At 51.6% G+C, this 25,152-nt stretch overlaps 2 protein-coding genes across 5 annotated transcripts; one reads left to right on the top strand and one right to left on the bottom strand.

The window, feature by feature from the left end:
* Positions 86-14,605, bottom strand: ABCB9 (ATP binding cassette subfamily B member 9). Of its 2 annotated transcripts, none has more exons than XM_021412598.1 (12): positions 13,336-14,605; positions 11,747-12,405; positions 11,306-11,420; positions 10,814-10,944; positions 9,336-9,541; positions 8,541-8,738; positions 6,873-7,001; positions 5,376-5,564; positions 4,589-4,762; positions 3,147-3,306; positions 2,572-2,708; positions 86-1,830 (listed from the first exon to the last, which is right to left on the bottom strand). In XM_021412598.1, exons 2-12 carry the CDS (start codon positions 12,351-12,353, stop codon positions 1,492-1,494), a joined length of 2,385 nt encoding a protein of 794 aa, XP_021268273.1. In that variant the 5' UTR covers positions 12,354-12,405; positions 13,336-14,605; the 3' UTR covers positions 86-1,491. The 2 variants fall into 2 exon arrangements, with proteins under 2 accessions (XP_021268273.1, XP_021268274.1); XM_021412599.1 differs by having other exon boundaries at positions 13,285-13,388.
* Positions 19,101-25,027, top strand: OGFOD2 (2-oxoglutarate and iron dependent oxygenase domain containing 2). Of its 3 annotated transcripts, none has more exons than XM_021412614.1 (7): positions 19,101-19,449; positions 19,832-19,888; positions 20,713-20,823; positions 21,721-21,820; positions 22,927-23,051; positions 23,522-23,779; positions 24,365-25,027. In XM_021412614.1, exons 1-7 carry the CDS (start codon positions 19,195-19,197, stop codon positions 24,638-24,640), a joined length of 1,182 nt encoding a protein of 393 aa, XP_021268289.1. In that variant the 5' UTR covers positions 19,101-19,194; the 3' UTR covers positions 24,641-25,027. The 3 variants fall into 3 exon arrangements, with proteins under 3 accessions (XP_021268289.1, XP_021268288.1, XP_021268290.1); XM_021412613.1 differs by lacking the exon at positions 19,101-19,449 and adding an exon at positions 19,483-19,761; XM_021412615.1 differs by lacking the exon at positions 19,101-19,449 and adding an exon at positions 19,633-19,757.

Below are 25,152 nucleotides of genomic sequence, written 5' to 3'. Positions count from 1 at the left end.
TGTCCATCACCCCAGATTAGTGTTACCTCAAAGTCCCAGATATTCTGAATGCAAAAACACATCCCCCACTGGGTTGGCTCAGTAGTTAGTGGCAGAGGTAGTATTTTATTTTTCTTTTGAGCATCCCTCCTCAAGGACACTAAAGAGTTTGTAAAACATTACTGAGCGAAAACAAAACATTACCAACAACAAAATTGCCAAAAAGAAAAACACAGCAGCATTCAAATATCAGAAAACATGAGAGCTAAAGTGCTTGAGATCATTTCTTAACTATGCACATTCTGAGTCAATCATTCCCATATAAAATCCAGTGCTATTTTTCAATAGCACCTGCCTGCCTGCATAAGTTTCTCCATTAATCTATGGCAGGATAAGACTACAAAGCCAGAGCCATTATGCAGAAGGGCTAGGAGCAACAGCTTTCTTTCTTTCACTCTTACGAAAAGTAAATAAATAGTATTCAAAGAAACACATTTTCAACTTCAGGCAGAGGAAGTCTGACTTCAAAGAAAGTGACTGTATGGGTTTCCCATGCAGTGAAGTCACTAGCATTGCCTGAAGCTGATCAGAGCTTTAGTGGGATTTATAAAGTGCTGTCTTTTAGTATTTTATGCCTGTCTTAATAGTGTTTTTCAAACCAGCACCAGGGTTGTGAGATATAAAAAATACTGAAATAACAGACTAAATTTGAGAGGATGCTGGAGCCAGACAGACATTGTGTAGTGCACATGGAAATATATTAAGAAAAAAAAAAACAAAACACCCTAACCCAATTATGGTAAAACTCTTCATCCTTAAAAACAAAACCAAATACCCACCAAGCACCAAGAGCAAATCTAAATGCCAACACCTGCCTCCTGGTCCCCTGGCTCATTCCAGAAAGGATGGTTACTACATGAAACAAGCTCAGCAGCAATGGTTGTGAACCTGAGCCTACAGGCACTCAGTGCAAAACTCTCCTGGCGTTCAGCCCCATGAGAGTGATCCAGTTTTCACTGAAGCCAAAGGGAGTTCCCTGCAGACTTCAGACTGGCCCCACAGATTGACAGCAGGAGCAGGACCTTCTTTTTTCCAGTCACTGCTTTTCTATCTGGCTACAAAAGCCACCCCCTGAAATTCCTGGAGGGGAGTTTCCCCTCCATGCATGCATTTTACATCCATTACAGTTAATAGCAGTTACACATGCATATCAATGGCAGAAAAGTCCCAGTTGAGAGGAATTACTGGTAGTAACAAAAGAAACCCAGTAGAAATGCTGGGAATTGCTAAAGACCCAACTCCCAGATTTGTTTCCCTGTTTAACCAGCAGGCATCTGCCCGCTGGGCAGTAATGCAGGAAGCTCTATAGTGTGTGGTTGTGTGTGTGTGCACAGGTGTGTGGCGCACGCAGGATGAGCTAAACGGGCACGCTGTGCGGCGTGGTGCCCGTCGGCAAGCCACCTCCTGCTGCCACATCCCAGCATGCGTCTCGAACGCCAGCCCTCACTGCTCTCACTTATGAGCTGTGTTGTTACAGTCGTCCTGTGCCGCAGCTGGGAGGGAATGGTCTATCCTGAACTCTCCCTCCAGCCCGCTGGGCGCCTTTGCTGAATCCCCCCGGGCTGTGGGCTGGCGGCCATCCACGCTACCCGCCTCGAGCCCCAGGATCTGTCTCTGCACCAGCTTGGAATAAAGACCTCCTTCTTCCATGAGCTCCTTGTGCGAGCCCTGCTGCACTACGCGGCCCTTGTCCAGCACAATGATGTTGTGTGCCTTCTCGACAGTGCTCAGCCTGTGAGCTATGACAAGCACTGTGTGGTTCTGCAAGTCGCCGTAAATCGCCTGCTGAATCTGTTGTGGGAAAAAAAGATGTTAGTGCATGAGCATCACTGGCACCGTGTTGGGAGGGGAGGAGAGCAGCTTGGTGGCTCTGTGTTAAGAAATCTCTGGACAGGAGGTTTGCTCTCGTCTGCTTATGCAGGGGATACAAGGGCAGGGCTGCCTGTAGCCGTATGGCCATCCTGTCTCTCACTGTGCAGCCCCAAATTCTCTCTCATTGCAGCCAGCCTTCAGATGGGGAATGCACACCTCCATTGCTGGTAACAGAGTGGTGAAGTGACAGGCCTGATCTTGTAAGCTGAGCTCTTGTTAGAGCTGGAGTGCAAATCTGGAGGCCATGCAGTGCTGGCTCTGCTGAAGAGCCTCACCCCATCCTGCAAGCCCACAAACTGCCCTGAGATCAGACACTTATGCAGCACTCATCCTCTTGCACTGGGAGGCCTGTCTTCATGCCAGCACTTTGAACCAGCTTTTCTTGTGTCCGTGAACCAGCCAGACCAAAGGAGACTACTGGTAGAGCTGTTTGGTCCTCACATCCCAACCAGATAAACCACGGTGCAGCTCATGCAGAGCTCAGCCTACAAGCGTGGTTTGTTTGGTGCCTCAGTTCAGATTTTAGCTCAGGTACTCCTCCCTACTGCAAGTTTGTTTATAGGCTGGAAATTGAAGCTGTAACCTTTCCTCCAACGCCAGAAACCTTTCCTCCAACCCCAGACTGCTTCTTTGGCCCAGACACCCGAGTCACCCACTCACCGCATGTTCACTCTCTGCATCCAGTGCACTCGTGGCTTCATCCAGGATTAGGATGGGAGGGGTTCGGATCAAGGCTCTGGCAATAGCCACTCTCTGCTTCTGGCCACCTGATAGCTGAGCTCCTTTTTCACCTGCCTCTGTTGGATCAAGAGAGAGGAGAGCAGTCAAGATAAAAATCAACAGTTGCCGTCAAGTTCAGCACCCAGCCAACAACACCAGGATGGTGTCATGCTCTGAAGCAAAGACAAGGCAAATGCTATTGTGTTTATTCACTTAACAAAGCCGTTTAAATGTACTGAACATCTTCAAGGCCGTGGTCTTTCCCTCCAGCAGAAAGTTCTCCACTGTTGTCCCAGCGCGTGAGAGACTGATGCTCATGGAAACAACTACAGCAAGAAATTACCAAGCCTGGGAGATCATCCAAGCCCTGACTTCTCTCTTGCACTGACCCACATGGCTGTATTGCTGTAAGATGGGCTCTGGAGGCAGCGCAGCTGAAGCAACAGCAAGGAGAAGCTATAGCCCCTGTCCCTCAGTACAAAATGCTTTCAGTGCAAACAGAGGGATGTCGGTACCTGTGTGGTAGCCGTCCTGTAGCTCCGTGATGAAGGTGTGCGCGTTGGCCTTCTGGGCAGCCTGAACAACTGACTCAAAGGAGGCTGAAGCTAAGCCATAAGAAATATTATCGGCAATAGAGCGAGCAAACAGCACTGGCTCTTGGCTCACCAGGGAGATCTGCAGAAAGGGAGGGAAGAGCAGGGGGTTGGGAGCAGAAGATACAGTGGCCAACTAGCATCTCAGATTATCAGCATTTGTTACCACTAGGTAAGGACCAAGACACAGAAATGCTGCAATGTGAGCTTCCAGCAACACTGCTAGGTGCCCAGTGGCAGTCCCAGTCCACTTTCTGTTGCCTGCTGGAAGCTACTGTGCAGAAAAGGAAATGCATGTGATGTTGGTATGTTGGCATCTGGGATGGGCTCCCTGCTCCAGGTTCCTGCTGTGGTTTTGCTCCAGACTCAGAACTCCCAGAACTCCTTGCACTTCCCAGTATGGGAAACCAGTTGCTGGGACAATGCAGGCTGGAGGGAGCTTTGCCCAGAGTCTTGCTAATTTTCTGCTCAAGGCAAATTAGAAAGTTAAGAGCTGCTGCAATTCCTTAATTGCTTAGCAACAGCCTCCCTGTCCTACTGTACAGCCATTGCTGCTCACTCTTGAATTCAGCCTGCTTTATTAAACAGTCTATATTGAAATAAATTGAACCCTCCAAATTATTGCTGAGGACTGGACATGAAGAGAGCCAGCAGGATACGGTCATATTTTAATTGACTTCTCCCTATGCTCCTAGCACGACACCAGGCTTGCTAAGCTGAAAGACTTGCTTGTCTTTTAATTTTCACTCAGTACTGGCAGAGAATGTCAATTAGTCACACTGACTTTGGCTTTCCAGCCTGCTTCTGATCAATTGTTTTCAGGTTTTCCTGCTGACTCGTGAGGCCATTCACTCTGGGGGCAAACAAAGCGGGCAGTTACTTGCAGAGGAGATGGAGGCTGATCTGTGCTGACACACAGACAGAGCCAAGGGGCCAGGACAAAGCACTCTGCTGCATCCAGGATTCCAAGTAGTTTAACTCCTCATCATCTGAGAATAATTTTAAGATCTTAAGGTAGAACATTCTGGAGGAATGCAAAACACTTTTTCCAAAAGCAGTTGAGACTATAATTAATCAAACCACCAAAACTGTACTCCTTTTGGGTTGGTCAAAAAAAAAAAAAAAAAAAAAAACCACATTGTTTTGTTCTGTTTTCAGCAGACTTTCCCCTCCCCCTGAAACCAATCACCACCTCTTTCCCTTCCGCCCCCGCCACATTATCTGAATTTGTTTCCTGGACCACCTCCAGCTTTCTGGGTACTTCAGAGGTTTCCAGATCAAACCCATAGCCACATACAATACTGCCATCATCCCCTCTGACCACAGCAAGCAATAGCTAGAATACACTTATCAGTCGCTCGTACCACTGAGTGCAGGTACTTGTGATCGTACATGTTAATGGGACGCCCATCCAGCAGCACCTGCCCGTCTTGCAGAGGGTAGAAGTTCTCCAGGATGTTGACGCAGGAGCTCTTCCCACTCCCTGAGGGGCCCACCAGTGCCGTTACTTTGCCAGGGTGCAGGGTGAAGGACACGTTCTGCAACACGGATGGGAGAATGAGCTCAGGTGCTGGCCTTCACCAGGGTCCTGGAGCAGTGGCTTGAGCACTGTGCAAGAGAGGTGACTAAAATGTAGCTAAGGAGACCCCTCCGCCCTCAACCAACCATGCTGGTGTGTTGCTTTGGCCATCTCACCTGCAAAGGACTGTTTTCTTCTCCTCTCAGCTCTCTCTGAGGAAGCAAGAAGCCTCCAAATTTGCTTTGAATTTACCTGCTCATGTAGCAGGACCTCCAAAAACTGCAAAGCAACCGATTTCTTTGCTGCCTTACCCTGCCCCATGACCTCAACCCCTCTCATGTGGAAGCAGCCTAAGACACCTTGGCACAAAGCCCTGCACCATGCTGACGTGTTTAATGTCTGAGCTGGGAACAAGGGTTTTATTAAAAAATCTAGTTCTCTGTAAGGAAAGCCGGCCCTAAACACCTGCTGTTCACTATAATCTGCTTGCCAGCATGCTGCTGAGGCTGCCTTTATGCATCTCCAAAAGGGCAAATGACCTTCCCCACAGGCTGAGGACTGGTTATGGTCATTATGGAGAAACATCACAAGATACCTTGTGGTGAGGAGTGCTCTGCACCAGTGGGGCTCACCTGGAGGACCTGTGTTGCAGAACGAGTGCGGTAGGAGAACGTCACATTTCTGAACTCCACCTTCCCATCCACATGGTCTGGGGCCAGTGACCCGTCATTGACCATTGTTGGCTTGCGGTCGATGAACTCAAACACCTTCTCAGCAGCGCCCACTCCCTGCATCAGGCCGCTGTAGACAGAGCCCACAGACTGCAAGTGAAGAGGCAGTGGTAAGACCCTCCCATTATGGAAATAGCAATCCGAGCCACTCATAAGGAGAGCAGTTGAAGCGTTGTCTGATGTTAACTATGGTCATCAGGCAGAAAAAGAAAGCTCTTGCCCCTGCCCAAGGTAGAGGAAATGTCATCTAAAGGGTTTTTGCATGGGTAAACACAGAGAAGAACACAATAAATATATGGATTGGGAAGAGGTGTGTCAAGAGATACATAATCCAAACTTCTACTAAAATCTCCCACACATATCTCTTTGCTCAAGACCAGCAGTTCCTCAACCCAGCAGTTGAATGCATCCACATATGGCAGCGCACTGCACCAACCCAAGAGCAACTGGCTTGTTCCCTAGCACACATGTTACAAATGCAAAGCAGCATCAGGTTGGACCTTTCTAGACCACCATTAGGCAGCTGATATGGCTGTTCCCCTTAGGAATATGGTCCCAGTGGATCTACCATTGCTTCTTCCTCCCACTACAACTGCTACACACTGACACTAGCTTTGCTAGAATAACCCCCATCTCGTTGGCTAATCTTAATGTTAAACCCAGAACTGATGAACAGACTGTACTGTAAGTGACTCAAACACGCATCAAAACTACAGCCTGGAAACACCACCAGAGCCTGCAGCTATCAGCACAGATGGCGAGAGCTGGGTGAGCTGCCTCCAGCTCTGCTGTGCTGCTGCACGAAGGATGAAGCACCACTGAAATCAAGCTTGGCTGCAAGGAAATCTGGACTTGCTAATTTCTGCTTCAATTGGCCAGGCTTACGCCTTTGCAACGGGAAAGCAGCCCTGAGTGGGCTCCCATCCCACCCACAATCCCAACTTGCTAATGCGCTGCCAATGCAGCAGCTTGCAGCCTATTCCAGGGAGAGTTAAAAAATGTAATGTAATTAAGCTCTTAACGAACTCTGAAATTGAACAGCCAGATACACAATCTCTGCATCCTTCACACCAGAAAACATGCTTGGAAGGCAGCCAGGACTCTCCCCTTCAGCAGGGGCAGCCCAATCCCTTTAGTACCAATTGCCTTATCAGCAATGAGCTGTTTCAGGCGCTTTCAGTGTCAAGGTGTTAACAGTGGTCATATTCATGGGGCCACAGGGGAAATGGAGTGGGAAGCAGAGGGGAGAATCAGACCGCAGAAGGGCAAAGCCACAGCAGGTGGTAGGGAAGGCAACACTGGCTCCAGTCCTGTGATTGTGGGGGTTGAGATCATCTTGAGGGCAAACATGGTGATATGGGGTAGCCTGGAAGGATACCTCCATGCAAACAAACTCACCTCCATGCAATCTCCTAAGACGAACTCATAAATAATGAAGGATATCAGGTTTCCACTCGTCATTTGCCCTGAGATCACAAGATGCCCTCCATAGTACAGAATGCTGACCTGGACCACCAGGAGGGTGAGCTGAAAGCAAGCAAACACCCCAAAATGAGCAAGGACAGACAACACTGTGGTGCAATTGTAGTTACTCACACAGCAGACTGCAATTCAGCAGCTGGTATTTATTCTTTGAGCCCCAAAGCCAGCATCCCTGACAACACATGGTATGGGTATGAGGAGGGAAAAACAACTTGGTTACTTGTGCTGACTGAAGGAATTAAACAAAATACAAGTCTGGAGTGGCAACAGTCAAGGACGACAGATTTATCTGAAATAACTGAGCGTCTCATGGACGTCTCTTGGACTAGCATAACCCACACTCAAATTATCCAACACATGCAGTCATCTCACCGCTAAAATAACCTCTGTGTTATGTGACACGTTTTAATTTAGAGCACAAAACCAAGCCAAGAGCTAATGCACAAAATCCCCCTTGTGTATACAAGTCCCTGAAGGATAACCTCAACTCTTGCTTGAAATCAGTGTATGGGGGCACCACCTACTCTGCAAAGATGAAGATCAGCCCCAATGTGATCTGGATGTTTCACTCTGCAGTGCTCAGTGTGACATTTGGCATGCAGGCTGCCTGCCACAGGATGACACGTGTGCCTGGAGTTTGCTGGGATCACAGTCAGTGAGAAGGGCTGTTGAATGTGAGTTCACACAGAGGGAAACACAGGGAAAAAGTTCCTCTTCTCTCTCTGCTAAGATCTGACCTTAAGATCCTGTTTCCTCTGAGAGAGACTCCACTACGACTGTCCTATATCTGTCAGCTTCTTTTTACACAAGCCCCGCAGGAGCAGTTTTGATGGGCTTTGCCTTTTCTGACTCAGTGGGATCCGTTCTGTCCCAGTTCCCACTGCTGGCTTCACCTGGATGCTCAGGAACAATGCTAAGAATGCTCTGAATTTGCTTTCAGCCTTGGGAACACATAAGCCTTCTGCAGCTGTATGAAGGCATAACTCACACAACTCTCAACAGCAGCTATTTGGACCCCTAATGCACAGGGTTAAGGGCAGCCCCACGTGAGGGTTTTGCACAGCCTTAGTTAGCAGCAAATACAAGAGAAGCCCCAAGCCATCTGGTCTCACCAAAGAAAAAGCATTTTGGAAAAAAGAAAAAAAAAAAAAAAACCAACCCAAAAAAAAACCCCAAAAAACTAAACCAAACAACAGACCAACAGCCTCCCTTCACCACCGCCCACATGTAGAAAATCTCTGTTTCTGAGCAGAATCTCAACCAACACTGTGGCTGTTTTCCCAGCCGGAACCGCTGGAGATGAGCTGGCACAGGCACGCAGTGCAGCAGCCTGAAAACACGGGGTTTTCCACGACCTTGAGCAGTTATCAATTCCATTCTTATTTACCAGAGAAAACAGACTGTTCAGCACCACAATGCAATGCTGCCCTAAGGGGGGATGGAATATAATTTTGACAGAGAGCAGCAGACATCAAGGCTGGGCTCATCCTACAATGCTCCCTGAGAGGAGCACACACATCACTCCATGTGCATTTTGTCATCTGAAGCCATGTCCCCTGTCTGTCCCTGGTGCAGGTCACCTACCCCGCTGGACCACACGTAGTAGGTATAAGCCAGGGCCTCCCGCTTGTTGAGTTTGTACACCTGCTGCAGCTTCTGCCAGTACACATTCGCCTCTGCCTCCTCGTTGGCAAAGCTGCGGACGGTCTTCATGGCAGAGATGGTCTCCTCGGCGGTGTTGTTGGCCTTGGCCAGGGCATTCTGCACGTCCTTGGAGAGCTTCTGCGGGAAGCAGAAAAAAAGGGTGCTCAACACATGCCCAGCTGCCTACAGCAGCTCTCCCACAGGCTCTGGAGAGAGCACAGTGACATTTTCCAAGGCCATGGGCACCAAGATTGAGCAATGGGATAGAGCCCTGACCTTGGGACAGTGGAAAGCAGGACTGTGCTTACTGAATGCACCAATAACCAGCATGGGGAACGTACAGTGCAGGACTCACATGGTCCACAGGACACAGCATTAGCCACAGGGGACAGCCCTTGGCATAGGGAGGAAGCACTGGGCTGGGTTTAAGCCCAACACAAGTCACTCCAAAGGGAGAGGAGAGGACAGATGGCATGGGAACAAGCGGGCACACATTGGACAGTGCATGGCCAAGCTACCTCTTGTGTCAAACCTGAGAAACTTCAGCTTCTGAGCATGGAGATGACAGCCAAGGTTGTGCCACCTGCCCATGTAGCTGCAATGCTGCCTTCGTGGCCCTGCTGGAGGCAGCAAAGCACTCGAGCATCAACCCCACAAGCTCCAAAGCTACCTGTAACCCCCACAGTGGAGACAGCCCAGTACTGTGGCGCAGCTACACCAGTCACTCCTGCCTACCTTGTAGTACTTCCCATAGATGTCAGACACCAGCATGATGATGGGGAAGCCCATGAAGGTGACAAGTGAGAGCTTCCATGAGAGGCTGAACATGAAGAAGATCACCCCTGTGGCCTTCACCACGTTGCGCAGGAAGATGTTGATGTTCTGGGAGACCAGGTCACTCACGATGGTTGTGTCCGATGTCAGGCGGGAGATGACATCCCCTGAAGGAATGAAGGGTTGGGGAAGGGGAGAGTAGGGACACGTCACTGCGGCAGGTCATCACCTGTCCCACGTCCCATCCCACACACTGTAGGGCAGTCTCCTGGCAGACGGAGCTCCTCATCCAACCCAGCCCCTTGCTGGAGTCTGCAGGGCAGCATGGAAAAGGATGGCTGCTGTTGGGGATGTGAAGCAAAGCAGAGGAGCTCAAATTGCTGCATGCGCAAAAGACATGAAACCTGTCTGAAAGCAGGAGCTACATGCTTGGGTCACTCAGGTTGGCTGCAGGATAGGACAGGGGACTGGCCCTGCACTCTACCTGGAGGGCACCCCACATGGGTGCACCAGTGGGTGTTTGCTGAGCTGAACACAGCCTCCAGTTCATTTTTAAATGAAACCAGGAGCCCTCCACTTGCTGACTGCTGGCACCTCTCCCTGCTGTCCTCACAGGACCAGGAGTATGCCTAGCACAGCATGCCCTGCAAAGCACCAGGCAGCTTCAGGGAGGGTGATGGAGGTTTAGCTGTGTCCGGAGCCTGGAGAAGACCCAAGTGACCTGGAGGGTCTGAGTGCAGCCACTAAGGGCAAAGCTCCTGCCGTGGAGTCAAACACCACCTTGAATTTCTAAGCACTTGGCCTGTGTTCCAGAGCATCCAGGGCTGAATTCCCATGCTCTTGCATAACTATTAGTCCAGGGTTACCCATATCCCACTTACAGTAACATATCCAGTGTCCTTAGCTAACAGAGCAACAGGCAGCGACTGCTAAATAGGGCAACAGCCTCAAAACTAAAAATATTGCCGAGAAGAAATTAAGTATGGGAAAAGTTGCAGCTGACTAGGACCACACCAGAGTGACACAGACAGGGACAGGACTGGACAGCAAGGAGGGAAGGCTACAAGCATGCACAGCAAGCTTTACACGTCTGAGGTTTCCAGTGCCTGGAGCAGAGATGAAGGGCAGCTGATCAGTGGGAACTGAAGGGAGGTGCAGGAAGAAGAATGGAAGTGTTTTGGGGATGAGATGACCGGAGACAAACATGCCAGCCCTGGAGCTGCTGGATATCGGGTTGTTTGGTGGCAATGTGACATCCCCAAGGTGCTGGGCAATCCTGACCCCGTGGCAAGAAAGCACCCAAAACAAAGATTTCTGTTGCTGTATCTAAACATGACCATTTGGGTGCCACCTCTAAAAGCCCCTGGAGAGAGGGCAAACCAAGGGGGAAAAGTATGGAGTGCTGGGATAGAACAAACCCAGGGGAAAGAGGAACCCACCTGTGCGATTCTCATCAAAGAAACTCATCTCTTGAGACACCAGCGACCTGAAGAGGCAGTTGCGAAGGCGGATGTTCAGTCTCGCAAATATGAGCGTAAAAACGCCGCCCCGGACACCTGCGGCAAATGAGCTAATTGCAGATAAGAAATGTTATAGACCAGTGGACACGAAACTCGCTCCTCAGCAACACAAACACACCAGCGCCTGTACCAAGGGCTTGGGCAGTGCTGTGTTGGTATCACTTTCCACCCCAGGCAGTGATGGTTAAACCAGCCCATGCCTCCCCTGGGCGCTACCAGCACAGGGACACTGGTCCTAACCCCCTGTAATGACAAGCTTTGGGGGGGGACGATGATCATCAGGGAGCCCATCCCCTGTGCCTACTCCCCCAGCACTGGCAGAAGGATGTGGAAGACCTCATGACCACCACCACCACCATAAGAGCACAGAACAGTCATAGTTTCTCACTGGGCTCCGACCCCTGCGATTACCTTCCTATGGCGAGCAGCGACATGACCAGCACCGCCATGGAGAAGCGGTCCATGCTCTTCTGCACCACGATGCCGTCGATGGCCAACCCTGTGTAGTAGGGCAGGAAGGTCTCTCCTGATGCAGAAGCACAGGACAAGGAGTTACAGACCCACCAGGTGGATCCAGCATCCAACCACAGGTTGGTATTCCCAACCATGAAGGCCCATGGTTAACCCCCATCCCAACCACAGAGTTATTTACCCATCACGCAAGATGTACCAGGAGGCACAAACCTTAGCAACACACGGAAAAGTTTTACTTCCTGTGGCATTTTATCCTCCACTGCATTTTTTTGCCCCATTTAACTTTTCCCTCAGCCCGTGAGCGAGCCCCCAACATGGCTCCTCCCCTCCCAGCAAAGAGCAGAGCACCCCACGGCCCCTTCCAGCCCCTTCACTCACCCAGCGCGGCCACGAGGAGGAAGAAGGAAGCAATACCCAGGAAGAAGGCATCCGGCTTGGTGTAGGACAGCAGCTTATGGATGGTGGGCCCCGCTGCCTCCTCTCGCTTGTCCCTTGGGGCGTCACAGCTCTCCTCTGCCTCAGTGCGAGACTCAGAGCCGTGCCCCAGTGCCTCACGGGAAGACGTGACACAGGCCAGCAGCTGCCACAGCCCAAAGGTGGCTGCTAACGCCACGTAGGTCCAAGCAAAGAGCCCCCAGAACCAGGGGTCCCTGATGGTCCTCCGCACCTCAGAGTAGAGCAGCAGCTTCACCATCATGTAGATACCCATGAGGAGGCAGACGACGGCGATGAAGGTCCGTGAGGCCTTGAGGCGCCGGGGGCCATAGGCCGTGTTGGTGGCCACCCCGATGGCGGCCCCCAGCAGCACACAGCTGCGGTAGAGACAGCCCCCCCAGATGTCCAGCAGTGAGTTGAAGATGTTGAAGTGCTTCAGGTCCTGAAGGATGTCCCGGCCACCCCGGCCGTGGGCATAAAGCAGTGTGGTGACCACCACATCAGCCCCGCTCAGCAGCAGTGTGCTGGCCACTGCCTTCCAGGCACGCATCCTTGTGGTGGTGGGGGACAGGCCTAGCACGGTGAGGACATGACCACAGCCTCTGCACAGGGTGAGAAGAAGGGATGGGGTTGTTATTAGCCATGGGGAGTTAATGGGGTTGCAAGTGCCACTGGAAAAAGCCACAACAGCCAGCCACTGTCCTGATCCCAAACGCTGCTATCTGTTCCTTCATCCTCTCCTCTTTCCATCTATATACACTTCAAGACGTTTTACAAAGTCAAAAGCACAAATGAAGACAAACTCCACCCCTTCCAAGATGTCTCCATCTATCACAAATCTAAAACCTGCTTGTGCAGGCGGGTCGGGCTGGATGATCTCCAGAGGTCCCTTCCAACACCAACCATTCTGGGATTCCTGTGCTTCATTAGGAAACCTCATTCTGGCGGGGTGACACTAGGACATGGGCACAGGACATCCGTGCAGCCCTCGTGCCCTGCGCTATGGGGCTGCGGAGTTCCCGGGCTCAGACATTTGTGGTCTGAGGGTCCCTCCCTGCTTTCCTGGGATGAAGCCGAAATCAAGCACTCCATCAAAACCAGTGTCAAGGTGTAGCAAAACATAAGGGAGAGCAGTTCTGCTTTCTAGCAGATTCTCTTCTTTGAAAAACAATACATAATACCTAAATACAAACCAATAAATAAAAGCGTGACCGCCACAGCGGCCATATCACCCTTTAGAATATTAATTTGGAGCAAGCCACGAACGGGCAGCGCTGTCAGCATGCAATAGCGTGGCAGCCGATAAAGATCCCAAGAGGAGATTACAAAGCAGCTCCGAATGGCGACTCCGCCCTTGCTATCACGCGGGGCAGCTCTTCCCCACGCAATGCTTCCCTCTAGCCCCCAACCCCCACCACTTTTCTCCTCTCTGCGCACAGAGGATTACGCAGCAAATCCTAAAGCCGGACGGGAGAACCCACCCGGACCCTGCCCGCTTCCACGCACGCGGCGAGACATGACCCGGCTCCTACCTGCGGCGGCTCCGGCCCGGTGCGACCGATGCGGGCGAAGGTCGGCGAGGGGCGGGGCTTCTATCATAGCCACGCCCCCTCACGCCGACCACGCCCCCACGCTGCGGAGCGGTCCCGGCAGCGCCTCCGTGCGCAAGGAACGGGGACGAGCGAAGGGACGGAGGGCGAACCCGGGTCCCGCAGCACCCCAGCCCTCGGGTTCCCCTCCCGCTGCAAAATGCTGCAGAAGGCCCAAGGCTGCGGGTTGATTTTATTTCTTCAGCACTAGAGCAAATGGGAAAAATCTAAAGCGGCTCTAAAGCAGCTTGATGGGGTTTTAAATTAAACCCTAAAGCAAGGAGTGCAATGAAGGACTTATTTTCAAGAAATCCAGCTTATAAATACTTCTGTCTTCAGGTATGGACAAGCACATGCCACCTCCAGAGGGATGGCAGTGCTCAACCTCCTCCCCGCTCCGCATCTGTGCACCCAGGTGGGCGGCGTGTGTGACACCTGGCCTGTGCTCTCTGGTGGGTGACATGTGTGACACCAGATCCATGCCCCAGGTGGGTGACACGTGTGACAGCAGGCTGGCCTGAGTCACCACTGCAGCATTCAGAGTTCCTCAGTGCTGAACTTCAGCCTCTACAACCCCTCCAGCACAGATCTACACTTCCCCCATTTCTGGAGAGTATAAAACAGTGATGTTACTAAGAAAGAAGTCATTTTTCTCTGCCAGGATAAATAGAAAATAAAAATCTCACGTTCTGTTGTTGATTTTATTTTTGCTAATGAGTGGCTGCAACTGAAAAGCTCACATCGAGCCATCCCCACGTCCACCAGGATGCAGCCAGTCCTGGCATGGCCCTTCCCACATAAGGCTGACAGTAGGAAGGGCTGTTTTAAACCATAAGAAATGGACTGCAACTTGGCAAATCTGAGTCTTGTTCCTGGCTCTTTCCTCACCTGCACCCAGAGCCCTCCACAGGTCTCGATGCAATTACCCCCCCAACAGGGCATTTTCCAAGCCATATTCAAGGTGGAACTCTCGCCAAGACCGAGTCCCTTGCTGCCCAAGCATAAATGAGGATGGTGCCACTTCACTGTGTTGTAGGGATGGTCCCAGCCTAGACTGGGATGGGATGGAACAGGCCCCATTGTCTGAACCTTCCCCTTCCTTGCCTCCCCCGACTGAGCAGGCGTGTCTGTGCCTGGACCCCTAAACAGCTGGGACAAGAACCTCAGGAACAGTTCACACAGCTGTCCCCAGCCCCACAGGACACCCAACAAAGCCCCAGAAGCTAGCTGGTTTTCTTCACCTCAGACATACTCTGCTCATTCGGCAGGACTGTCTCAATTTGGAAGGACACAAACTGGCCCTTCTTCAGCTTCTTCAGGGAAGAGGCACCGTTGCTCCCAAACACATTTTCTTCCATTTTGAACGCAAGAGAGGGCAGGACCCGACTTTTCCTTTTCGTGGTCTTCCGCTCCCGCTTGTAGGCTGTGGTCATGTTGGCGATCACCTGCAAAGTGGATAGCTTCGGTTGGGCTTCAAAGAGAGGTGGCTTAAAAATCAGCTCAACCATGCTACAACTTTGCTGGCAAAAGCTGTGCCAAGGTCAGCATTGCCGGCTGCACCTCGGGGCAAGGGAGGGACCAAACAGGGGACCTTCCAGCTTCATCTCACCAACCCCAAACTTCCAGGAGACCTTGTGTTAAGAAATCATTATTTAATGGCTGTGCTCAGAGTTCTCCATCAGTAGAGGGCAGAATTGGATCTAGGCTGAAGCTACTGGAAGCTCACACCTTCTGTTAAACCACAGCTCCTGCCCTGCTTCTCCTGCCATCAGCATCGGTGACCCAGCCAGGGCAGGACACCGGGGCGTTGCCTAAGCAGGGCTCTCACTGCAACTGCCACAACACGCAGCCCACTGTGCCTGGCGATGGGAGAAAGCCCGCAGGCAAGAGGTTCCTGTGGGATGGCATTTGTGGACAGATGGGGGACTTAGCTGCAAAACCCCTTCAAGGCACTGCAAGACTTACAATTTCCTTCACTGCATTCTGCTGCTCTTGAACTGCAGCTGTGAACCGCGGGAGGCCATCTGCCTTAGCAGAATTAACACTCTGCTCTTTTGAGTCCTTGACAAAATCCACCTGCAAGGCACAGACATGTGGTTATTACTCTGTAGCAGCATCAGTGGCACACCTTACACACAACTCTGCTCTGTTGCGGAGTTACCTCAGACGACAGGCACACGTATCTGTTGAACATGAGGAAGAAAGGGGTGTACTTTGTGGTAGAGTTCACCGAGGTGCGGAAATCGAAGAGCACAGGATCGAGGTGGGCATCCCATTCACTGGGCTTCTCATTCACCACGTTGCAGATGGAAGATTTGAGCACCTCAGCGCTGCGGTGATCCAGGCCCACGCAGTCCATGGGGTTTGCAGGGGTGAGGATCTGGGAGATATTCCAGTGCTCACACAGATGCCGGCTGACCTGCAAAGGCAGGGGGTCATGCCTACAGGAGAACAAGGCGGGCCTGCACCGCAGCAGCGAGCAGCCTCCACAGCATGAGACAGCACTGCCCCACTGGGATGTAGCTACAGAGTGTGGAAAACAAAATACTGCTCGTAATGAAACAGACTGAGACAGAAATCCCCCTGGCAGCATGAGGATACTACAGGAGAGGGAGAAAGGTATTACTGGGTATGACAAACTCACTAGAGAAGTCAGAGCCTGAGAAAATGTGTTGCAACAAATATTACTGTGCTTGTGGTTTTCCACAGAACTGGCAAGCTGGGTTAATCCCAGGGTAGGGCAGAGAGCTCACAGCCATCATCTCACAGGATTTTTTCCTTCTGGGCAGAGAAGATGCAGTGTGGCTGGAGGCTTTGTACCACATAACCACAGCTTCAAATCCCAACAGCGTGAAAGCACTGGCAAAGCACCTACTGCTGGCAACAGGGCTGGGGCAGGGAGATGGCAGCTTCTTGCACCCTGTACATTGCTTTTGGGCAGAGCTACAACATGCCAACACTCGAGATTGTGTTGCTCTCCCTGAAACAGCCAGCAATTGACCTACCTCCTCACAGAACTCCCAGCTCTCACCAGCATAAATGTTCTTGGATGCTCCAAACCTGAACAAGAAGAGAACACACTACTTGTTTTACTCTGTTGGCCACAGGGCAGAGCCAGAGGCATTCAATCCACACAGGAAACAGGATACAAAAGGGAGAAAGGTTCTCTAATGGAGCTGGTGCTAAAGAGGCAGGCATGACCTCACCTTCCCAAGAGCAGAGAAAGGTCTGTTGGCTGCATCTGTTCCAAAACAGCCAAGCCCATTTGCTTTTGAATGATAAGGCATCAGAAGAAACAAGCAAAGTTTCCTGCTCTGAATGCAAATGTCTGCTGGCCACATTAATTTCCCACAAGGTACAGTGGTGGCAAGCACCACATGAGTGCAAAACAAACACTCTCTACAAGGGATCAGAGTACATTTTATAACTCCTGTAGAGAACTGGGGCAGCAGCTCTCTTGACCTTGGAGCCACAAAGACAACCACTTATGTCTCCTCCTTTCCACTGCTAACAAGAGAATAACATGCTGTTCCCAAGGACTTTGTAAACAGCAAGACAGAGGCACTGCATGGCCTCTCCTGCAGAAGAGTTCCCATTCTCCTGGGGAACTATCTTGCAGACACATAACACACTTCCTAGAGCACCGCCGTATCTCACTGCAGAGGTGCAATATAATCGACAAGGGAAGAGCCCACCTGTAGAAAATTGTAGCTAGCGCTTTAGCCACTGACAAGGCATCTTTCTTCTGCAGAGGAACAGCCTCAATCCATTTAGTGAAGTAGTCAGTCACAATGAGGACATGTGTATTGCTCTGGCTTGTCTCAGGAAAAGGTCCTGCATAAACAAGCATTTAAAAATAAATACATACCTAAACAAATCAATGTGATGCTGTAATACCACCCAAACAGGGAAGGTAAAAACCAAGCCCAGAAAACAACTGCTGCCAAAAGGTAAAATCCTTTAGCTCTTTTCTGCAGTCATTTAGACAGTACAGTTCTGTGACCTTTGTTAGCAACAACACACCCATCACAGCCTCAGTTCTGAGTGGTAACTCACACCCACAGCTCCTATTGTGTGTGCAGTGGGAACTATGCCAGTCCTGAGGATCAGGCTGCACCCTGGTAAGCTGCTACAGCTTCCTTGGCAGTTCTTCACCGCAGAGGTAGGCGGCTGTCACTCACGTGTGACCGTAAATCTGCCACGCTCCCTGACAGCGGGTGCAGAAACCTTGAAGAGCTTGTGAGACAACCACAAGCACTCACCATGAACAGCTAATCCCAGCACTTCCCAGGGGGACTCCACTTTAACAGGCCTGGCTTTCCGCGATATGTTTTTGTTGTGCTCTGCGTTCTGGCATGTTTCACACATTTTGATCTGGAAAGGGAAAAATCGTATCAAAGGATTTTAAAATACGCCAACAAGTTATGTCAGATTCTGAACAAGTTATGAGTGGGTGAGAGGGACAGTACTTCTGTGCAGCTTCCTTCTACTCAATAAAAACAGAGGGACACAAGAAAAAGAGAACAGAACACAACAGGCTGACACAACTAATCTCTGACAAAACTCACCTGACAGCCTTCTCTGACACAATAACCGATTTTCTCAATTTGGCCTATAGCAAAGACATTTCTCACCCTGGTTTTGGGCAAACATTTGTTGTATGTTTTCTCCTGGCTGGAAAAATTATCAGCCCTAGGATAGCAGACGGGTTCTGTTTGGACCATGTAATGTAGCCACACTTCTCCAAAGCAGGCCGTACTGTAGAGCACTGCTGCAGGGGAGTTTCAGCAATACAACAGGTGAGGCCAAGCAGCCCAGGAGAGCTGGTGGAAACGCTGTGCTCCTCTCTTTACAATAGTTCAGGGAGCTGAGGACCTCTGGTAGGAATCCAGCTTGCTCAAAGCTAGACCCAGCCACGCTTTATCTGAATTAATCCCACATTCCCACGTTGGCCAAAACTGCCCTGCATGAGAATGCCTACCTGTGCAGGTTTACTGATGCTCGGGGGAAAAGACATCCAATCTATCCAGCTGCCTTTAAGATGCCCCAGCAGTTTCACCTGCAGAGTGGCCCAGTGCATGGCTTCAAAGCAACAGCACTAGGAGCGACACCACCCCTGCATCAGGGCTCTGGCAGCTGCTCACTGGGGACTCCTGCCTGAACACCCTGGGAAAGTCACAGACGTTTCTCCAGACTTACCCAGTCCACCACATCCTTCACAATCCCCAGCCAGTAGTACCGGCTCTGAATGCGGTGCACCGTCTTCTTCTGGCCCAGGTGGTTCCCGATCTCGGTGAAGTGGCTCTCCAGGAAGACCTGCCGCCTGCGCTCGGGGTCCACGATCACCTCGCGCTTCTCCTCCTTCTTGGGCCCCACGTAGTACAGGCAGCCGCCTGCGGGAGGGAGAGCTTTGTTTCCAGTGGCACTCTCACAGTTGTTTTCCGTGAGGGTGATGGGGTCATTTCCCAAAAGCAGCACAGAGGCAGCGAGGTGGGACCACAGCCTTGGGAGCTTCGTGCTGAGCAGCAGCCGCCCACATACAGACCCAGGGACCCCTGCCCTCTACCCACAGAGGGTCCCAGCACCCACACGAGCGCCCCACATCCCCGCATTATGCCCCCAAAGCGACGCCGAGGTAACGGCACGGGCCGCCCTCAGCAGGGCCCCCCCACAGCCCCTGAGGGACGCGAGCCCCCCCGGTTCCCACCATCCACGACGAATTTCTGGGCATAGCGCTTGAGGTTCTTCCTCTTGATGGAGCAGAAGCTGGGCGGGAAGCAGCCCTCGGCCAGCAGGCGGTAAATGTCCTCGAATTTGCTGCTGGGGACGCACGGTTCGGCCGCCACCACCACCTCCTCCTCGGCCACTTGCAGCGAGGACTCCATGGCCGCCGTAGGGGCCCGGGCCGGGCGCGCGCCCGACACCCCCCTCCCCCCCCGCGCGCGCCCGAGGACAGAGGGAGGGGGCGCGGCCACGCGGCGCAGGGACCGTCTGCAAAGAGCCGCCCCGTCGGTGCGCGCCTGGAAGCGCGGCCAGCGCCTTGCCGTGGCCGTGAGGGTACGGAGCCGGGGCCGCCGGTAGTGACGGCGTTGAGATTGCAAAACGATGCACGAAGTGCGAGGAAAAGAGGGGTTCTCGCCGCCTCCTATTTCCCTGTTTTTCACTCCGCGGGAATTTTCCGACGCCCCCTCGCGCGCGCCGGAAGCGCTGTGGCGGCGGACCCGGGCGCGTGCTCCGGCGGGAAACATGGCGGCGGGCCGGCCGTTCCGCGCCTGCGCCTGCTTTTTCTCCGCCAACATCTTCGTCCGGCGCTGCGGGATGCACGTCTGCTACCGCGACGAGCAGCAGCTCCGGCGGGACTACGGGCGGGTAGCGGTGGGGCGGGGCGGGGCGCGGGGCTCGGCGCTCGGGTCGGCTGCTGACGGCCGTGTCGTTGCAGGCGCTGCGGGAGCGGGGCTGCGGCAGCGAGGAGCAGATGGCGGCCGTGCTGCGGGAGGTGAGCGCCGGCCGGGGCAGGCGCTGAGGGTACCGAGCTCCGCGTGGGGACCGAGAGCTGGCAGCTCCTCAGCCGGGGTTGGTGTAGGTGCCCCTTTTCTCGTGCCTTAAAGGCCCCTGAGGCGGGGGCACCGGAGCAGCCTCCTCAGCGCGGCGGTCACGGCACCGAGCTGCCGTCTGGCGATGCTCTCGGCATACCATCCAATTTTGGGGGTCTCTGTGTGGAGCCTCCGTGATCCCCGCGGGTCCCGTCCGCCTCGAGATGCTCTGTGGGTCTGTCACACGGCGGCTCCCATCCCCGCGGAGGGAGGCGGGCGGTGCCTGACCTCGTGGGGGGCACTGAAGAGGAACCGCTGCCTGAGCTGTTTGCTGTGCGGTGATGGACGAGCCTGTCCCAGCTCCACTTAGCGCTAATCCCCTCCTGACAAGCCCTGTCTCCCTCCCAGGAAACGTCTTCATTGTGGACAATGCTTCTCTTGTCAGGACATAAGCCAGACCCAGAGCGATTCATGAGGTGTCAGAAATGCCTGAAAGGGCTGAAAACTCACAGCTCCCCCTGACACATCCGTGCAAAGACTTCAGTTATTTCTTAAGCCATCCATTGTGTAAATGTGTCTCAAATCCCTCTTAGGCATTTGGGTTTTTAAATATTTACTCATCTTGTCTTGACTACAGAAAAGCAAAAGCACACGCCCAGGCTCCCAGAGGTGCCTCGAACAAAAATAATTGCTTTAGAACAATGAGCAGGTTCCTGGAATTGTTTTAGTTATCCCTTTAGTTATCCGTTCTGATTCTCTAGCACGATGCCCTATTGTTTATTCCTAGATTGAAGCAGAAGTGCAGAGAAGAAAACAGCTGGTTCATCAGTCAGCAGAACGCAAAGCCATCATCTCACAGTGTTACAAACGAAAACACTCAGAAGTGTACACTCTTCAGGTAGATCCTGTGTTTGAAATCTGCTTTGCACTCAAGGAATTGGCTGGGAGCTTATATTTGCAGTAGGGAGCCCTTTTATCAACAAGAGTGTGTGCAGTTCCAGAGCTGGACTGAATTAGAAATAAAACAGCTGTCACAGCCCAGCGCGTTCTCCAGGCAGGATTCTGCCAGATGAGGGTCATCCTTTATGGAAGCTGCACCAGCACCTGGTACTTGAATGCAGAATATTGTTAGTAATTGTGAGCTAATGCATCACTGCAGCAAAAAGGGTCAGTGAAGTCTAAGGGACAGCCACAGAAATCAGCACAGATAATCTACTAGCTTCTCTCAGCTGAAGGGTGGGAGCAGGCTGCTTGCCTATATGCACTCCACTGTAAATGCAGCATAGACCCCTTTGTTGTGGGCTGCTCTGCTTTGAATTTCCTGCTGTTTTGACAAACCTGTTCCCAGATTATCAATAACACAAACATTCTCAGAGATTTACTGCTCCATAATCCTTTAATCACAAATTTTGCCATTGGCTGTCACATTCTGTGCAGGAAAGTACCTACAGCAGAGCTCTGTTGTGTTGGGCCCAGGAGAAGATGATAAATCTTGTAGGAATGTCTTTGCACTTACTCCTTAGGTGTCTGTAACGCAAATCAGACTCTTTTCCATTGCACAAAGAATAAATCTGGCCAGTTATACTTAGAAATATCCATGAACTACAAGAAGACACAACTTACTGGTAACATTTCCTGCCATGAATGTAACCCAAGTGCAACTGTCAGCCTTGCTCCCTAGACTCTACATATTTTCCTGTGTGTTTATGGAAGTCTGTTTCCCTCTTGAGCTGTAAAAGCCCGTGCAAGCTAATTGTGTTTCTGTTTACATTTGTCATCCTTCCCTTGGCACCAGGATTCATTTCTTGCCCCAGATTTTCTAGACATGGTTAGATACTGCATATCACCGGATGCTAATCTCCATGGCCTCCTGCGCTACACCGAGTCCTTCTCAGGTACAGAAAACAACCCATCATCAACAGAGAACACCCATGTGACACTGCAGCTTCAGTGATGGCAGCTGTTTCCAAGCCCTGTCTTTGACAGCTTGGTTTTGATACACAGCCGGGACAAGCAGGATGTTATTTTCTGCTTGACGAGAGTCTCTGGAGAGGCAGTATTGTGCAGCAGTTATGTTGTGGATGAGATCCTGTTTTCTGCTTTTCCAATCCCAGTCTGCTGATGTCTCATCAGAGGCTCTCACTGCAGCAGGGCTGGGGTTTTGCATGTACCATAACCTCACAGGGGAATCTGCTGAAGGAACACCGTTAGCTTGAGGGGCTTGGTTTTCCCTCCCCAGTGCTTCCCTGTTTCAGACAATTCCCTTTGGTTAGTCTGAGCTGAAATATTCTCAGTCTAGTTTTCAGCCTTTTAAAGAAATCTGGGCTTTCAGCTTCCCCAGTGGCATTTTTGAAGATCTCTCCCTGCCAGAAAGACTGATGAAATTTGGGGAGGAAGCTGCAAAGTTGCCTCTTTTTCTCAAAACAAAAAGAGACAAACGTGTACAAGGCTCCTGTTGATTATTTTCCCAAGAAGTATTTTGCAGGCACATCACTTTTTCACACAGTCTTTATCTCAGCTCCTATATCCTTAATACTGAGCTCTTCTTAGACCTTTAGGGCTCTACCCTAAAGGCAGCACACATGGGCTGGCCTTCCCAGAAAGCTGGGCTGGACAAGTAAATTCCCCATGACCTTGAGTCCATCCCTTTCATCCACAGGGACTGCCAGTGATGAGTTGTTGATTTACTGTCCTCCCTCTACAGCTTCTGGACCCTCTTAGAGCAATTCCTTGGCATCTACAGTAGGCATTTAAATTGGTGCTGGGTCTCACAACTGGATGGGGAAGCATGGAAGCAAGGGGTCAACATGAAAAATAACAAATCCATCCCAGAGCTGATCCTGCAGAACAGTGCCAACTCCTTGCGCAGCTAGAGCACAACGTGAAAAGCGTGGGCGCTGCGTTCTCACCAACACCAGCATAGACTAGCTAGAAAACACAACAGCCAAGAAGACTTTCCTGTTATTTTCCCCAGCAAACACTGTCTCCCTTTTCTTCACAGATAAGCGGATCTATCGACTCCCAGTATTCACGGAGGAGTTCTGCCAAGCCTTTATTGAGGAGCTGGAGAACTTTGAGCAGTCGGACATGCCTAGAGGCCGGCCCAACAGCATGAATAACTATGGGGTAGGACTCGCCAGCTCTTGTGCTTCTTTAGCATGCTGTTTACCTCCTCGCTTCACAATCCTTTCCATTCCAAACTGTCTATAATTTGAGCGCAGCATAGTTTGAGTACAGACTCTTTGGAATGAAAAGGTTGAAGGAATGCATGTTATTTGTCCAGAGGCAAAAGGATGGGCAAAAGCAGGGAGAAGGGGTGGGATCTGGTATCTCAGAGCAATGAGCACCTTGCATTTAAGCAACACGTTTAAATCAAGGAGCCTGTTTTTAAAGGACACTCAACTTTGGATCACTCTGTTCACCATCACTTTCTACCTTGATCCTCTTTCCTTTCCCTGTACCTGGAGCTCTTTGGTCCTTTCTTTGAGCAAGCAGCAGAGCTGGAAGAGAGCAAGACAGCTCAGCAGCTGCTCTGATGAAGCAGCAGATGCACCCAGCTGCTGGTCAGCTGTTTCCATCTCCTCTCTTTGGGACAGGTTTTGCTCAATGAGCTAGGGATGGATGAAAATTTCATCACACCCCTGCGTGAAAAATACCTGCGTCCCATCACAGCCCTGCTTTATCCTGACTTGGGGGGTGCTTGTCTGGACAGCCATAAAGCATTTGTTGTCAAGTACTCGCTGCATGAAGATCTGGATCTGAGCTCTCATTATGACAATGCAGAAGTCACCCTAAATGTTTCACTGGGAAAAGACTTCACGGAAGGCAATTTGTACTTCGGGGATTTCAGACAGGTACTGAGCACATTCCTCACCTGGACCCTGCTTCTATTCCCCTTTGTCCTGCAGTTTCAAGGCATTAACTGTTCTAAAAAGCAGTTGCTCACTTCTGACAGTTGAAACTAGTCGGTCTCTTCCCCTTTTCTAAAATGTAGTGGTTATGTAGGGACCTCTTCTGCTACAAGCAAGTTAGCAATATTCAAGCTAATTGCAGCCAATTCAAAGAGAGGACAGAGGCAGCTATTGTAGTAGAAGCTGGAGTGAAGCAAACCAACCTGTCCTCCCACATGGAAAATAATGACCAGGGAGGTGCTGAGAGAGAGACACACACAAGTTACTTCAGACGAGACTTAATTCCATAGTCCCTATTTCCAGGGGATTCCTCACAAGAGAGGAATAAAAAAACCCCACACGGGGTAAAACTTTTTTTTAATTATTACTGAAACTCTGCCTTTAAATTCCCTCTGGACCTGGCACTGAAAATGGCTTACTGTGGTTGAAGAAGTGGTTGAACTGTGGGCGAAGAAAATTCAACTACTTGAGTAGTGTTCTTTTAGGGACTTTCTGGTGTAATGCCGTATCCACCTGCCTTTGTTCCAGGATCCTTCCCCTGTGCCAAATTACATAGAGGTGGAACACGTGAGAACTCAGGGGCTGTTGCACCGAGGAGGGCAGATCCACGGGGCGCTTCCCATTGCCTCGGGGGAACGCTGGAACCTCATCATTTGGATGAGATCATCAGCCATCCGCAACCAGCTGTGTCCCATGTGCAACCAGAAACCCCAGCTGGTGGAGGCAGAGGGGTTTGGAGACGGGTTCACAGAAACCTGCCAAGAAGATGTGCCTGAGACCGTGGATCTCTGCTCGGTGTGGTAGCAGGTGGTGGGGCATGCCTGCTGCAGAACAGATTGCCTCCAGCTTTCCTTCTGCCTTCTCGGGCCGCTTTAACGGTGGGTGGATGTTGAGTCATTTAAAAGGGAGCCGTCGCCTTGGGACGTGACAGAAAACCGGTCCTGCTGGGAAGCCAGCTGCTCCTACTGCTGCTGCTGGGGCTGGCGAGGGCACAGCCACACCGCAGTGCTGGAGGAGCGCGGAGATGCGCAAAACCCCCGCACCGATTCACTACAGACTGCGCCAATACGTTCAGGCGTGCAGGACAAGACCCGGCGCTGCTTTTCCTCTGCGCAGACCTCTGTGCCGGCGGGCGGTGCGCTCCCTCTGTACGTGAAAAAGAGCAGTGCAATAAATCCCCTCGTGCCCCGCTCCGCGCTGTTCGCAGGAGCTCCCGTCTGCTTGAGGTGACCGCGCGCTGCCGGGATCTCGCACGGACACTCCGCAACCGGCTGCGGGAGCGCCCCAGAGGCTTACCGGGGAGCTGGCAGCCTGAG

This window comes from Numida meleagris, chromosome 14 (genome assembly GCF_002078875.1).
Source record: "Numida meleagris isolate 19003 breed g44 Domestic line chromosome 14, NumMel1.0, whole genome shotgun sequence".
Classification (NCBI taxonomy): domain Eukaryota; kingdom Metazoa; phylum Chordata; class Aves; order Galliformes; family Numididae; genus Numida; species Numida meleagris.
This window is presented reverse-complemented; position numbering and strand designations above follow the sequence as displayed.

What these genes read in the sequence shown, in the direction of transcription:
- ABCB9 (XM_021412598.1), bottom strand. Translation starts at nt 12,353, where the DNA reads ATGCGTGCCTGGAAGGCAGTGGCCAGCACACTGCTGCTGAGCGGGGCT. An exon ending in CCTCCTCGTGGCCGCGCTGG is followed by an intron (nt 11,421 to 11,746) that starts GTGAGTGAAGGG and finishes CTTCTGCATCAG; the next exon opens with GAGAGACCTTCCTGCCCTAC. An exon ending in CTGCAACACAGGTCCTCCAG is followed by an intron (nt 4,763 to 5,375) that starts GTGAGCCCCACT and finishes TCCGTGTTGCAG; the next exon opens with AACGTGTCCTTCACCCTGCA.
- OGFOD2 (XM_021412613.1), top strand. Translation starts at nt 19,498, where the DNA reads ATGCACGAAGTGCGAGGAAAAGAGGGGTTCTCGCCGCCTCCTATTTCC. An exon ending in TCCGGCGGGACTACGGGCGG is followed by an intron (nt 19,762 to 19,831) that starts GTAGCGGTGGGG and finishes GTGTCGTTGCAG; the next exon opens with GCGCTGCGGGAGCGGGGCTG. An exon ending in CAGAAGTGTACACTCTTCAG is followed by an intron (nt 20,824 to 21,720) that starts GTAGATCCTGTG and finishes CCTTGGCACCAG; the next exon opens with GATTCATTTCTTGCCCCAGA.